This window comes from Cebidichthys violaceus, unplaced genomic scaffold, assembly GCF_023349555.1.
Source record: "Cebidichthys violaceus isolate CVI_PGR_0920_01 unplaced genomic scaffold, fCebVio1.0.p SCAF_6, whole genome shotgun sequence".
Lineage (NCBI taxonomy): Eukaryota > Metazoa > Chordata > Actinopteri > Perciformes > Stichaeidae > Cebidichthys > Cebidichthys violaceus.
The window spans coordinates 767,189-779,011 of record NW_027176816.1 but is presented as its reverse complement, the minus strand read 5'-3'; the positions used below and the strand labels follow the sequence as shown (position 1 = coordinate 779,011).

General features: G+C 38.2%; 1 protein-coding gene across 1 annotated transcript; it reads right to left on the bottom strand.

Moving 5' to 3' along the window:
- Positions 1 to 565: 565 nt before the first annotated feature.
- Positions 566 to 5,631, bottom strand: r3hdml (R3H domain containing-like). The gene is made up of 6 exons (XM_068732698.1): positions 5,617 to 5,631; positions 3,904 to 4,224; positions 3,267 to 3,385; positions 3,030 to 3,132; positions 2,175 to 2,290; positions 566 to 698 (listed from the first exon to the last, which is right to left on the bottom strand). The coding sequence occupies exons 1-6, from the start codon at positions 5,629 to 5,631 to the stop codon at positions 566 to 568; spliced, it is 807 nt and encodes a 268-aa protein (XP_068588799.1).
- Positions 5,632 to 11,823: the final 6,192 nt, after the last annotated feature.

Genomic DNA, 11,823 nt, shown 5'->3' with positions numbered 1-11,823 from the left:
AATTTCCTGCAGCAGCAGTGAATAAACACAAAGAAGTGAACAGCCAAAGAAGTGAACAGCCAATTATACATATAAATACACAGGGATATACAGCGCCATCAGATATTTATAACTTAATTAACGTTCAGTCAGGCAAACAGACAACCGTGATTTAATCACATTGACTGCAGGAATGACTTGACAGTTTTTCACGCTGAACAACAACAATATTTAATCAGGTAAGAAAGAAACTCAATAACATATTCAAGGTTATATATAATCTGTACAAGAAAAGTGCTTCATTTTTGCTCAATGCCTTTCAAAGGTCAATAAATTCATCAATTACAAGTGCAAAAACTCTAGATAGAAGTCTTCAAGAAGTATAAACCGGGCAACTACTTCACCAACTGAAAGACATTATTTTGTTTCTCACAAACAGCAACAAACAAATAAACATTCATACCATAAAGTCACCTGTGTAACATTCATTAATTAAGATTTGCTTTGAATGTAGTGGTAACTGGACAGCTGCATCATGTTGTTATAGCCTTTGATTAAAACCTGTTTATTAAAACATTGTGTTGCGTTAATATCTCGTGAGTCTTTTGGGTTTTCTGTTTGGGGAGCACTGGTTTCTCCAGCAGGAGCCGCCGTAGCTGGACGGACAGACAGAACAAGGCTTCCCGCTCCTATAGGGAGCCTCTCCCACCCAGTTCCCCCTGAAACACAAATGAACATAATAATATAGCCATGATTATAATAATAACTTTATTTATGTTGCACCTTTAAAAACAGAGTTTACAAAGTGCTTTGACAGACAAAGCAGTAATAACAGAAAGCAGTGATGCCCAACAAAGCAAGAGAACTAAGGTAAAAGTTAAACCTGGATAAAACAGTACAATAGATGAAATTGGTAAATTTTAAAATAAATAAAATAAATAAAATAAATAAAATAAATAAAATAATTTAGTGAAATAATTTAGTGAAATAATTTAGTGAAATCAACAATAACAAATAAAGCAGTAAAGCGATGACATCACATAAAAGCCAGTCTAAAAATGGGTATTAAGAAATGATTTAAAAGAGATTATTGATTCTGCGAGCCTCATCTCTTCAGGCAGGTCGTTCCAAAGCCGAGGGGCCCCGATGGCAAAAGGTCGGTCACCTTTAGTCTTCAGCCTCGACTTTGGAACCGAAGGGCCCCACCTGAGGATCTAAGGCTGCAAGCTGGCTCATGAGGATTCAACGTTTCCTCTCTATATGTTGGGGCCAAGACCCAAACCTGTGTTAAAAGTGATCAGTAAAATCTCAAAATCAATTCTAAAACGAAGGAAGCCAATGAAGAGAAGCCAGGACTGGGGTGATGTGGTGTCGTCTGTTAAAACCATGAGAAGCGTAGCTGCTGCGCTCTGAACTAGTTGGAGACACAAGGCATTGTTACACTTCTATGTATTTTTTAGTTCGGGACCAATACCGTTTAAGATATATCAGGCTTTGGACACACCGATAACCGATAATATTTTGTATGTTTTTCATGAGATTTGTTGACAATAAGAAAATATAGAATTTCTTGTATATTGAAAAAAAACTAGGACTACCTGTTACATGTCCTGATGCTAGTGTCTCTGTACTGTTTTAAAACCACAATGTTTGCATGCATATTTCCTGTACAAGAAATGTGTTTTGAGTTGTTTTCTCTTTTTGAATAGCCAACGATCAATAAAGAGAAAAAAATGTGTGTACTCCTGTTTTTGGGCTGGCCAATTTTGTTTTAGCAAGGTAACAAATACCAGAACTTGTAAACTATGATATACTGTAGCCTACACACTATAGTATGTACAAGGTTGGAGTATCAATTGAGGAATTGAGCAGTTGCATCAAAAGACCTGGGTTCACATTGTGTCCATTTTCTTTTTGTAAATCGATTAATGGACAATTTTTTAAGAAATTCCCACCGCTATTGCAGAATACTCTTTTTGCGTAAATAAACATATTCTTATATCGTATAACCACTTTTAAATCTCTACACTACATATCATCTGGTTATCTTATCTTATTAGCAGACAGAGCTACAGAGCTAGCAAGTCGTTTCCCACGTTTGCAGCTTCTCAAACTTCTCATCTAACTCTCGACAAGAAGGTGATTGAAAGTGTATTTTCCCCGAATGTCAAACTCTTCCCTTAAGCTCTTCTTACTTTATAGAGTAGTTGCAGACCAGCAGCGTTGCCTCCTTCCATGTGCTCCCAAACACGTACATGTTAGAGCACTTCTTCACAGCACATCCCACTCTGTTGGTGCTCGCCCACACCATCTGAGAGGACACACAAAACACATGTTGATGCTTTCATTCTAGGGGTGTTGCAATATGACAATAACCACGATATTAAAAAATTAAATACACCATTATACTGTATTTGTAGTGTTTTGAGTGCGACTCATTTGCCAAAAAAAAGACAAAACACACAATGAACAAAGATTAATTTGATTGATTGCAATATTATTATTATTTTTAAATTGAAATAGATATATATGAGTTCTTTTGGACACAATAATCGTGAAAATCTGATATTGCAGAAGACCTATCATACATTACATATTACTGTACACTGTTGTTAAATCAACTGATATCATCAATTCTGTGGTGATGGCTATGTGCAGTTTTAACAGTTCATCATTTGTTTCGGGGGCTCAATTTTAATTTCATCCATAAAAGGGCCCTTGCTTATTATTTTCTTTTCTTAGGACCCTCCCCCAATATCTAAAAATAGCTCAGATGGGGGCTCTTTGGGTGCTGATGGACTTGAGCAACATCCGCCTCTGGATTTCAAATAATTAAACTACAATTTAACTGAGGATGCTTTAGCCTGATATCCTTGATTTAAAAATGTTTTTGGGAAAATAAACACTGATTCAATTCAGTGCAGAAATGCAAACTCATCTGTCCAAATGAATATCAATGTCATTTTTAGGGAAGAGGTTTTATTTAATCGTTATAAACATCATAGCTTCGCTGAGTGTTCTTTAAATGCACAAGATGAATAGCTCATAACCTGAGTGTAGTGAGAGCACACTGATCCACTGCATCGGTTTGGGAAGGAGAAGTGATGCCTCTCCTCGTACCAGGACCGGACCAGATCAGTGATGGACTGGTACCTGTCACATCCAACACACATTCATCCACATCTTCCAAGACATATATATATATTTATGATTTGAAGCTGTATTCAATGTATGTTTAGACCACAGTCGTGCATAAGACCAAGAGTTGATTCTTGAGTCTGAACTACCTTCCTGAGGTGATTGACAGGTTTTGGCCCATGTATCTCATGGCTTGTGTCGGACCGTGATCCCAAACGCATCGTGATGCCCAAGAGTCTGCTGACTTAGCGAGTCCCTCATCCCAGAGCTGTAGAGCCAAGAGGGAGGAAAAGAGAGAGACGGGTTCATTTCACTCGGTTCTGTACGGAAACAAATGCAAATAAAAAAACTCTGCTCTTTGCCTTGAAATACACTAAAACATACATCTGCTCTCTGCTGTCTTGGTAGTTTTTTGTACCACAAAATAAGCAAGAACATGTTGTTTTGTGTTGCTTGTAGTATAAAAGGGAGTTTTTTTTAGTCAGATACTAGGATGAAGTCCCTCTTTAGCTCCACAAACTATAGGCTTTCACATATTATGGAGATCACAAAATATATTACAAATATATTAAAGTGTATTACTTTTATATTGTATGTTAATAAATCTGCACCTTGTAACTAATGCTTTAAAATAAATGTAATGGAGTACAATATTTGGCAAAAATGTAGTATAGTAGAAATATAAAAAAATTGAAATACTCAAGTAAAGTACAAGTACCTCAAAATTGTACAGGCTACTTAGGTACAGTACTTGAGTAAATGTACTTAGTTACTTTGTTTCCTCACCATGAACTCCATATTAGCTGCAGGAGGGAGGACCTGGGAGCGGACTCGGTTGTGGTAATCCAGCAGAGCGCTGACCTCTCTGGATGAAACGGCTCGTTTACGTCTGCTGACAGCTCCAGTGAGCATCCTGAGGTCGGACTGTGTCTCAGCTCCGGACCTGGTTGTGTTGAGCAGCTCTGCGGAGCTCGACAGCACAGCGGCAGCTCCAATGTGAGGCGTCATCCACAGGGTGGCAGCCAACAGGAGCTGAACACAAGCAGCTCCCATCTGAGGCCTGTGGAGCAGGAGGAGGCCGCAGCTGCACCGCCTCCCTGCACGACTCTGAGGAGGAGACGAGTTTACATCGTGGTAAGACTGACATTGATAGAATCTCAAAGAGGTAATTACACGCAGTCTTTGCACGAATACAAATATATTTGAAAAAAGTCAAATAGCACTAGATGAGTTGACCAAATTAAAGTGATTCATCTCTCTCAATGATATTTCCTTTAACCCTCTTCTACATGAAATATGTTGGGTTTTATTACGATTCCACCCTATTCTTTTGGAAGTTTCTGATATAAATCAAGGGAACAATGAAAAGAAATCTCCAACATATTAAGTATTGCTGCTAAACTCTCTGAAGACTTTTTTTGCAAGAACAGATGACGGCAATTCTCAAAATGAATAGACCAACACCAGTTAAATGGATATTTCCTGGTGAATATTATTTAGGAAAAACAGAGGAATACATTTTTGCAAATATACCCTTATCAGATTAATAAAAAACATAATGACGAACGCTTAACATGCAGTCACCATCTCCTACGAAAACATGCAGCGTGTGTAATCAATCAATCAGACAACAGAGAGCACATGTGTTACGTAAAAACAGAAAAAAAAAACGGAGTTTCATACCTTCATCAGTGGATCCTTTCAAAGAGCAGAGAGACACGAGGAGATCCTCACTTCAACGCGAGCCTTTGCAAACAAGCCCCGTTTTTCATGTGTGGCAGAGTTTTAACTGGGCTTACAAAAAACCCTCCTGCTTTTCTTCTTCCTTCCTCAACCTACAGTCTGTCTCTGACTTTCCCTCCACTGGAGAGGAAATCACAACCACAGGAAACTAGCTTTCAGAACATAAGTCATGAAATATTTTACTGGTTGTTGTTTAGAAGTTCAGCAGCATGTCGGATTTATTTTATGAAAGAAATACACGCACACATATATATATACAGTACATATACATATATATATAAACACATATACTGTGTGTGTATATATATATATATATATATATATATGGAGAACAATCCATTCTGAAATTATATTTGGTTACCATCTTGTGATTGGCACCTTTTGGAAACCCACTGCAATGATGTATTCATGCCCCTAAATAATATGTTCTGAACTAATGCCCAGCAGACTTTTGCAACGTGTGTGAGATCATTAGAGATGTCATGGAGGCCTTATGTGAAATATCTCAATTTCTGAAAAGCTCTGTGTGCGCGGAATAAAATGAATTCTTTGACTTTTCTGGTTCACAGATTGTGGACGAGGAACTTGATCCATGTTGGTTCAACACGGCCACAAATGTCAAATACAAAGGATGCAACCTTTTCCCCGACGTGACAATCATGAACACCATCAGTAATATACTATGTGTGTGATGGTATGATTCAAACACAGACATTAACATGAATATATCAAGAGGCCAATCGACTGTTTACTCACATTCTTCACTGTCATCTTGTCACATCGTCAAGTTGGTCCAGGAAGAAGAAAACCACAGAATAATTTAAATACAGTTTATGTTTCATATGTTATTCCATTCAGTAAATGAACAAAAATAAAACAAAAAATTAAAGAAACTTCGCTATATTTTAGAAACTTGATGTTACTGTGTAGAATATCCGTAAAATTTTGAAATATCCCAAAATCTAGTGTGAGCTGAAAACTCAACAGTTGCATCTGAGCGGCAAAGATAGTGACATAAGTCATTCATCGTGGTGCATCTTTAACATTGGACGTCATTCACCCCAGCAGACACCTACAGAGTATGCAGCAACGGCTTCAGGAACAGCAGTGCTTTGAGCTAAACGCTAACAGAAGCATGCCGATATGCTCGTAATGAGGAGGCTGACACTCTGATGTGTAGCACGTATAATGCAACGTCATGCGTTTGCACGGTAACATTAGCCAGCTGAGGCTGATGGGAATGTCATGACCTTTGCTGCTATTTTTGTAAAGCAGGTGAGTGCGACGCAACGAGCGAGGAGGACCCAAATATAGATAATCAGGCAGACAGGGACAGTTCAGGGATTTATTGATCAGATTAATAACATGTATAAGCTTACAGGCAGGTAAAGGTTGCAGATTTCAGCGTAAAAGGTTCAGGTTGCAGGTCCATGTACGCATTGGCTGAAAAGGAAGACACAAAGCATAATAACCTGACAGGAAATGAGGGGAAATTGGATGGTGATATACTGCAGGGCTGATGAGGGAAAGTGGAAACAGGTGAGCAGGTGGGAAAGTCTGAGAGCATCTGGTGGATGGATGGAGAAACAGCAAAGCAGGAGGCTGGGGAAGTGAGAATCTAAGGCAGACTTTGAGACACGAAATTTGGACTAATTTAAACTTTGATAACCATATTTATTACAGTTCAGTCTGAGGGGGACATTAATGTGTGTAAGTTTTATGACAATCTATTCAATAATTGTGTCAATGAAATCGACACCACAAGGGGATTACATTTTTTTTCACCATATCACCATATCATACAAAGCAAAGCAGTTAAGAGTGCAGTTGAGAGTACTTTACATACAAATAAAAACAATACATACATATATACATTCATACAAACATACATCCGTTAAATTATATTTAATTATATTATATATAATTAAATATAATATTTACATAATATACGTTATATTATATAAATTATACTAGACAGGCTCCCTAGGAGCGGTTCTCATCCTTAGAGTGAAGGACCCCTACATTGATACACATGGGTTTGTCAAATCGTCATTTAACTTATTCAAATGTCTTTTGGGTAAAAAGCAGAATAAGTCTTCAAATTCTTCAATAAGGAAACAAGTGGAATCCACCTGAATGAACAAAGTATCACTCTGAGGATGTTTGTGTGTCACCTGATCACTCAGGTTAGCTCTCTGAAGTCAACCCTTCAAAGGTTTTCAGCAGACTTCCACACAGGTTGAGCAGAGTGCAGTCAGAATGTGTGACTTTGTGTCTAAAATGCACAGAGGGGCTCCATCAAAGAGACTGCCAGGCCCTCCGGCATACAGAAGGTCAACAACATTTATGGTTCACTTAAAACCCAGGGTCACATCTTGTTGTTGGTCTTGACAACTATTATCTGTGAACCTTTGCACTTGTAGAGTCAGACAGTTAAATGTAGCAGTGGCCACATGCACGCCAGTTCTGTCACGTAGTTAATAGTTCTATCATCGTACATCAAAGAGGGGAGAAATGTTAAGCAGCAATATAAAATAGCTGTGCAGGCAGAATGACACATGGAGGAGTGAGTGCAGTATGGTTGACTGAGGAGTAAAAGCCCTTGTAGATTAAACATTTTGGAAAATTCGTGCTGGATAATTTGAATATCTGAAGTAAAGGAAAAGCGGTGCAGCCAGAAAGTGAATTTTCTCGGTGAGTGAGCTGCTTCGCACTGAGCAGAAAGAAGGTGGAAATGTGAAAATGATCCATACAGACTTTAGGTTGAACAGAAAATTGCACTCTGACATGAACTTTCGACTGAGCACTAATCTCAGCTGAAAATGATTGGATTAGTTTTTGCAGGTATGAAGATGAGTATTGGACACATAATGTCGATTGATGAAAAAAAAGAAGGGATTGCCAAGCAAAAGTTACAATTTATCCTGAGGGGGACATGAATATGAAAAGCCATCCAAAAGCTGTCGAGACATTTCAATCAAATTCATAAAGCGAACCTCCTGGTGGGACCAGAGGAAAGGTCAGAGGATCATCAAAAAGTCAGTATGCATTTGAATTTTGTGCCAATCCATCTAGATGTGGAAATAATTCTCGAAAAGGCGCTACAGGAAAAACCAGGGTAGTAACAAATCATAGGATTCATTCTTTTTGCAGTATGTATTTCTGTACCAAATGACAATCCATCCCATATTTGCCATCGAGCAGTCTGTGGTTTCTGGGTAAATGACATCGCAAGGTTGTCACAACATGCATATCCCATATTTGTGTTAAAGCTATAATGAGTGAATGAGCTGATATACTCCACAGCTTTAATTACTTTGTCTTGAACACAGCCAGAAAACTTACAATAATTTAATTTCCTACTGTTTTGAAAATACTAAAACACAAAGCAGTGTCCAGGTGGACATTTCTGCAGGCATGAGTCAGGAAATATGAGAAGAGAATCTTCGGCAGGACAATGGATCAGATCTGGGAGAGGATAATTCTCCGGCCGGACCAGACCAGACTCACTGCAGCATGACATCATCCGTCTGGTTGGAGACGCTGCAGGACGTTCGTGTACAATAGCTTGCAGTGACCTTGTCGTGTCTGAAAGGTGAAGAGGAGAACACAGTGGCCTTCCGTATTTGCCCGACAGGGAACAGAAAACAAACCTTGCACCAACTGTATTGGAGGTCCCTGAGCCGCAGCTTTTCTGGTGTCAGAGTAACGGCATAGCAGCCGGTTCCTCTCACAGGGTTAATGTACCACAGAGCTCTGTCACAGCAGCACTTACACCACATATACAGCCCGCTGAATTATGGCAAGCCAGTGTTTCTGAGCGATGTATGTGTTAAGCAACCTAACCCAACAACTTGTCATGGGTGGAACTAAACGCTTGCTTTAATCAATGATGAACCCAAAGAGAATCACTCAACTCTGCCATTCCTCTCGGCTTTAAAGAGCATTTTAGCAGCTTTTTGCTCGTTGTTTTGTTTTTCCAGTAACTTTACTGCTGTGGTTCACTCACATCTCCCTTTCATGCTGTCCAGCTGCCACAGGGAGCCGTTATTAATCAAAAAAGGCTGTGAACAGACCGTACGCTACCTGCTTAGCACCAAGCAGACAGTCTAGCAACTAGCTGGTGAACATAATGGAATATTAATCAGTTAAAGGGACAGATGGTTCTCACAACAGCTGGTTGAGACCAAAATAAAAGAGAGTGAATATTCATAAGGCCGGAAACACTATTTCAAATGAATGCTGCGTGTGACTCTGTTTCTCCTGGAGGTGCATCCCGTAGGCAACAAGTTAAACTTCATAGTATCAATGTTATAGTTTAAGGTTGTTGCCTTGCCCCCAAGTGGGAAAAAATAAATAAATGAATGCAGGTTTAAAATGAGAATTTATGTTTCCATCAAATCAATTAATCTATTTATTTGTTTCCTAATTATTTCCCCTGAAATGATTCTCTGAAAGGTATGTGTCCATTTTGCAACAGATATAATGAAATGTTCTTACTAGTCATCGAAGGAGAACAAAGCATCTTTCTTTGCAGCTGGACAGTAAAACAGTGTGGTCAATGGGCAGCCTTTGCTCCTGAGTGCTGGAATAATCTTAGAGCTCAGTGGGAGAAGTTTGTTTTAATAATTCACAGTAACATTTTCCACTTTGCACAGAAAAATCCTCAGCCGTTTGATCAAGCTGACAAGATGTCTCAAGGAGTTTCACCCCCTTTCCTCATATTTGCTTGAGAGTTTCATTCTCAAAGAAGCTCCTGTCAGTGTTTGCATTTAGCATGTTCACATCGGGGATTTCTGCAGTCTGGCAGCAATAGAGGCCAATTGTGAATTTTCTGTATTATATGCATGCATGTTTTACAGTGTAAAAAGGATTAAATATAACCACAGAAATACTTTAAATTAAATTATTTTGGTGAGATGTCTGCACTGTAATATGAAACCATTTATTTTGATGCATTTATTTGTGTCCTGCCAGAGTTTGTAGTCTTGTAGTGCTTAAAGAACGATTCGTCAAACACCAGACGTGCCTGGAAAATGTCCTTTCTAAATAAAGGCTTCTTTGCCAAGTCGGAGTGCATCAAGGACAAACTTTGTCCTGCATTCAGATGGGAAAAGATGTATCTTCCTCCAGTACAATCATAATGACTCAGCCAGTTTGCCATCATCTGCACCAGGCAGTCAATGAATTAGAATGTTGCACACAATCAGTGAACATTTATCCAAGTTATTTATTATTTATCATTTACTTTACCGTTGTTAAAGTACTCAAATTCAAGATATCTTTTTTCAAGAAAGACGTGTGCATAAGATGCATCATAAGCACAGAAAGTCACTACAACACATCATAAACATACACAAAAGACCACATTAAAGATGTATTCCCTGTGATAAAGCACAGTGAAACATGAATTGTTGAGATCTTTTTTTAATTCCATTTTGACTTTCCATTTTCTTGTCCATGGGTCTTAAAAGCGAGTCTGTCATCCACCCAGGTCCACAAATATGTCCAACATTACAATATTTCTATCTGGTAACATTGTATCTATGACTGCTGTTTCATTGCATTGTGGTGGTCCCTTGTATTGAGGACAGCTTGTGCCATAAAACCTGACACCGTGACCCCCTGACTTACATACCACACTACAAAGCTCCGTCTGAGCAAACACGACCCAGAGCAAGCAGGACTGTCTGGCTGAAACTACCTCTCATTCAATATTAAAATGTCTCTCATGTGTTCAAATAATTCAAACAATGATCCTGAAAGATACTGGATTCTAAATGTATGTCAACGGTCCTTTTTTTGCAGCCAATAAATAATGGCTTTGACTTGATTTGACTCGATTTCATTTCTGTTGGGAGTTTGGAAATCTGTTTGTGTTCTTATGGATACAACAATTCTACACATCTTGGAATAATTACTTCTAACTAAAGCTAAGGGTTCATTTTGACTTAACCTGACTTTGTCCCAACATTCGTGCTGCCTAACAGAAAGAAAATAAATCACCACCAAAATAACAACAAACAGGACATAGCCTACAGGACATACTTCATATGTTGTTCTGCCTGATAAACCCATTGAAAGCGAAATGATGTTTTATCCCCAAGTTTAAAATTTAAATAAATGAATGTACAAATAGAAGTACAAAATGTGTACTATTGTGTATGTGTTCTATTTCTTGATTTGTTTATAATAAGCATTTAGCAGTGGGGAAATTAAGTAAGAAGAAGTAAGTAAGTAAGTACATCAACTTAAGTACTGTACTTCAGTACACATTTCAGGTACTTGTACTTTACTTGAGTATTTCCATTTCATGCTACCTTATACTTCTACTCCACTACATGTTGGAGGCAAATATTGTACGTTTTACTCCTCTATCTTTATTGTAAAGCTTCATTTACTTTGTAGATTGATTATTGATACACAGTATAAATACTAATATACAACAACTATTACATTATTATGTTTCATTACTATACCCAACTATATATAAAATAATTAAATTCAAGCCCACCCTCACCAGCTGCAACATTTAACATGATGTACACATTAATGCATCAATAATCATAACACATATGACTTAATATATACATGCAACTGAAATGGACCATTCTGCATAATGAGTACTTTTACTTTAAGTATATTTTGATGACAATACTTGTGTACTTTTACATCATTTCCAATAGCATTTTACACTTTAGTAACGCTAATTTTACTCGAGTAAAATATCCTACTTCTCCACCGCTGTTTACACTTGTGTTTACATATCTATAAAAGTTTAATAAACATGTAGTCACAAAGCAACTACTATGATTTGGCGATAAGGTCGTACACTATTGTATACAATAGGTGGCGGTATCCACCTGAATTCAGCGACTTGCTCTCCACATTTAAAAACGGAGCGAAGAAGAAAAACCCGGCCGAAAAGCCTCATTGGTTGAGAGCCGCAGTGACGTCAGAGTC

Bases quoted from the DNA above. Each gene is read 5' to 3' on its own strand.
- r3hdml (XM_068732698.1), bottom strand. The intron at 3,386-3,903 runs GTGAGGAAACAA...TTGGCTCTACAG, and splicing joins CAGCTAATATGGAGTTCATG to CTCTGGGATGAGGGACTCGC. The intron at 2,291-3,029 runs GTTATGAGCTAT...GTGTCCTCTCAG, and splicing joins TGTGCTCTCACTACACTCAG to ATGGTGTGGGCGAGCACCAA.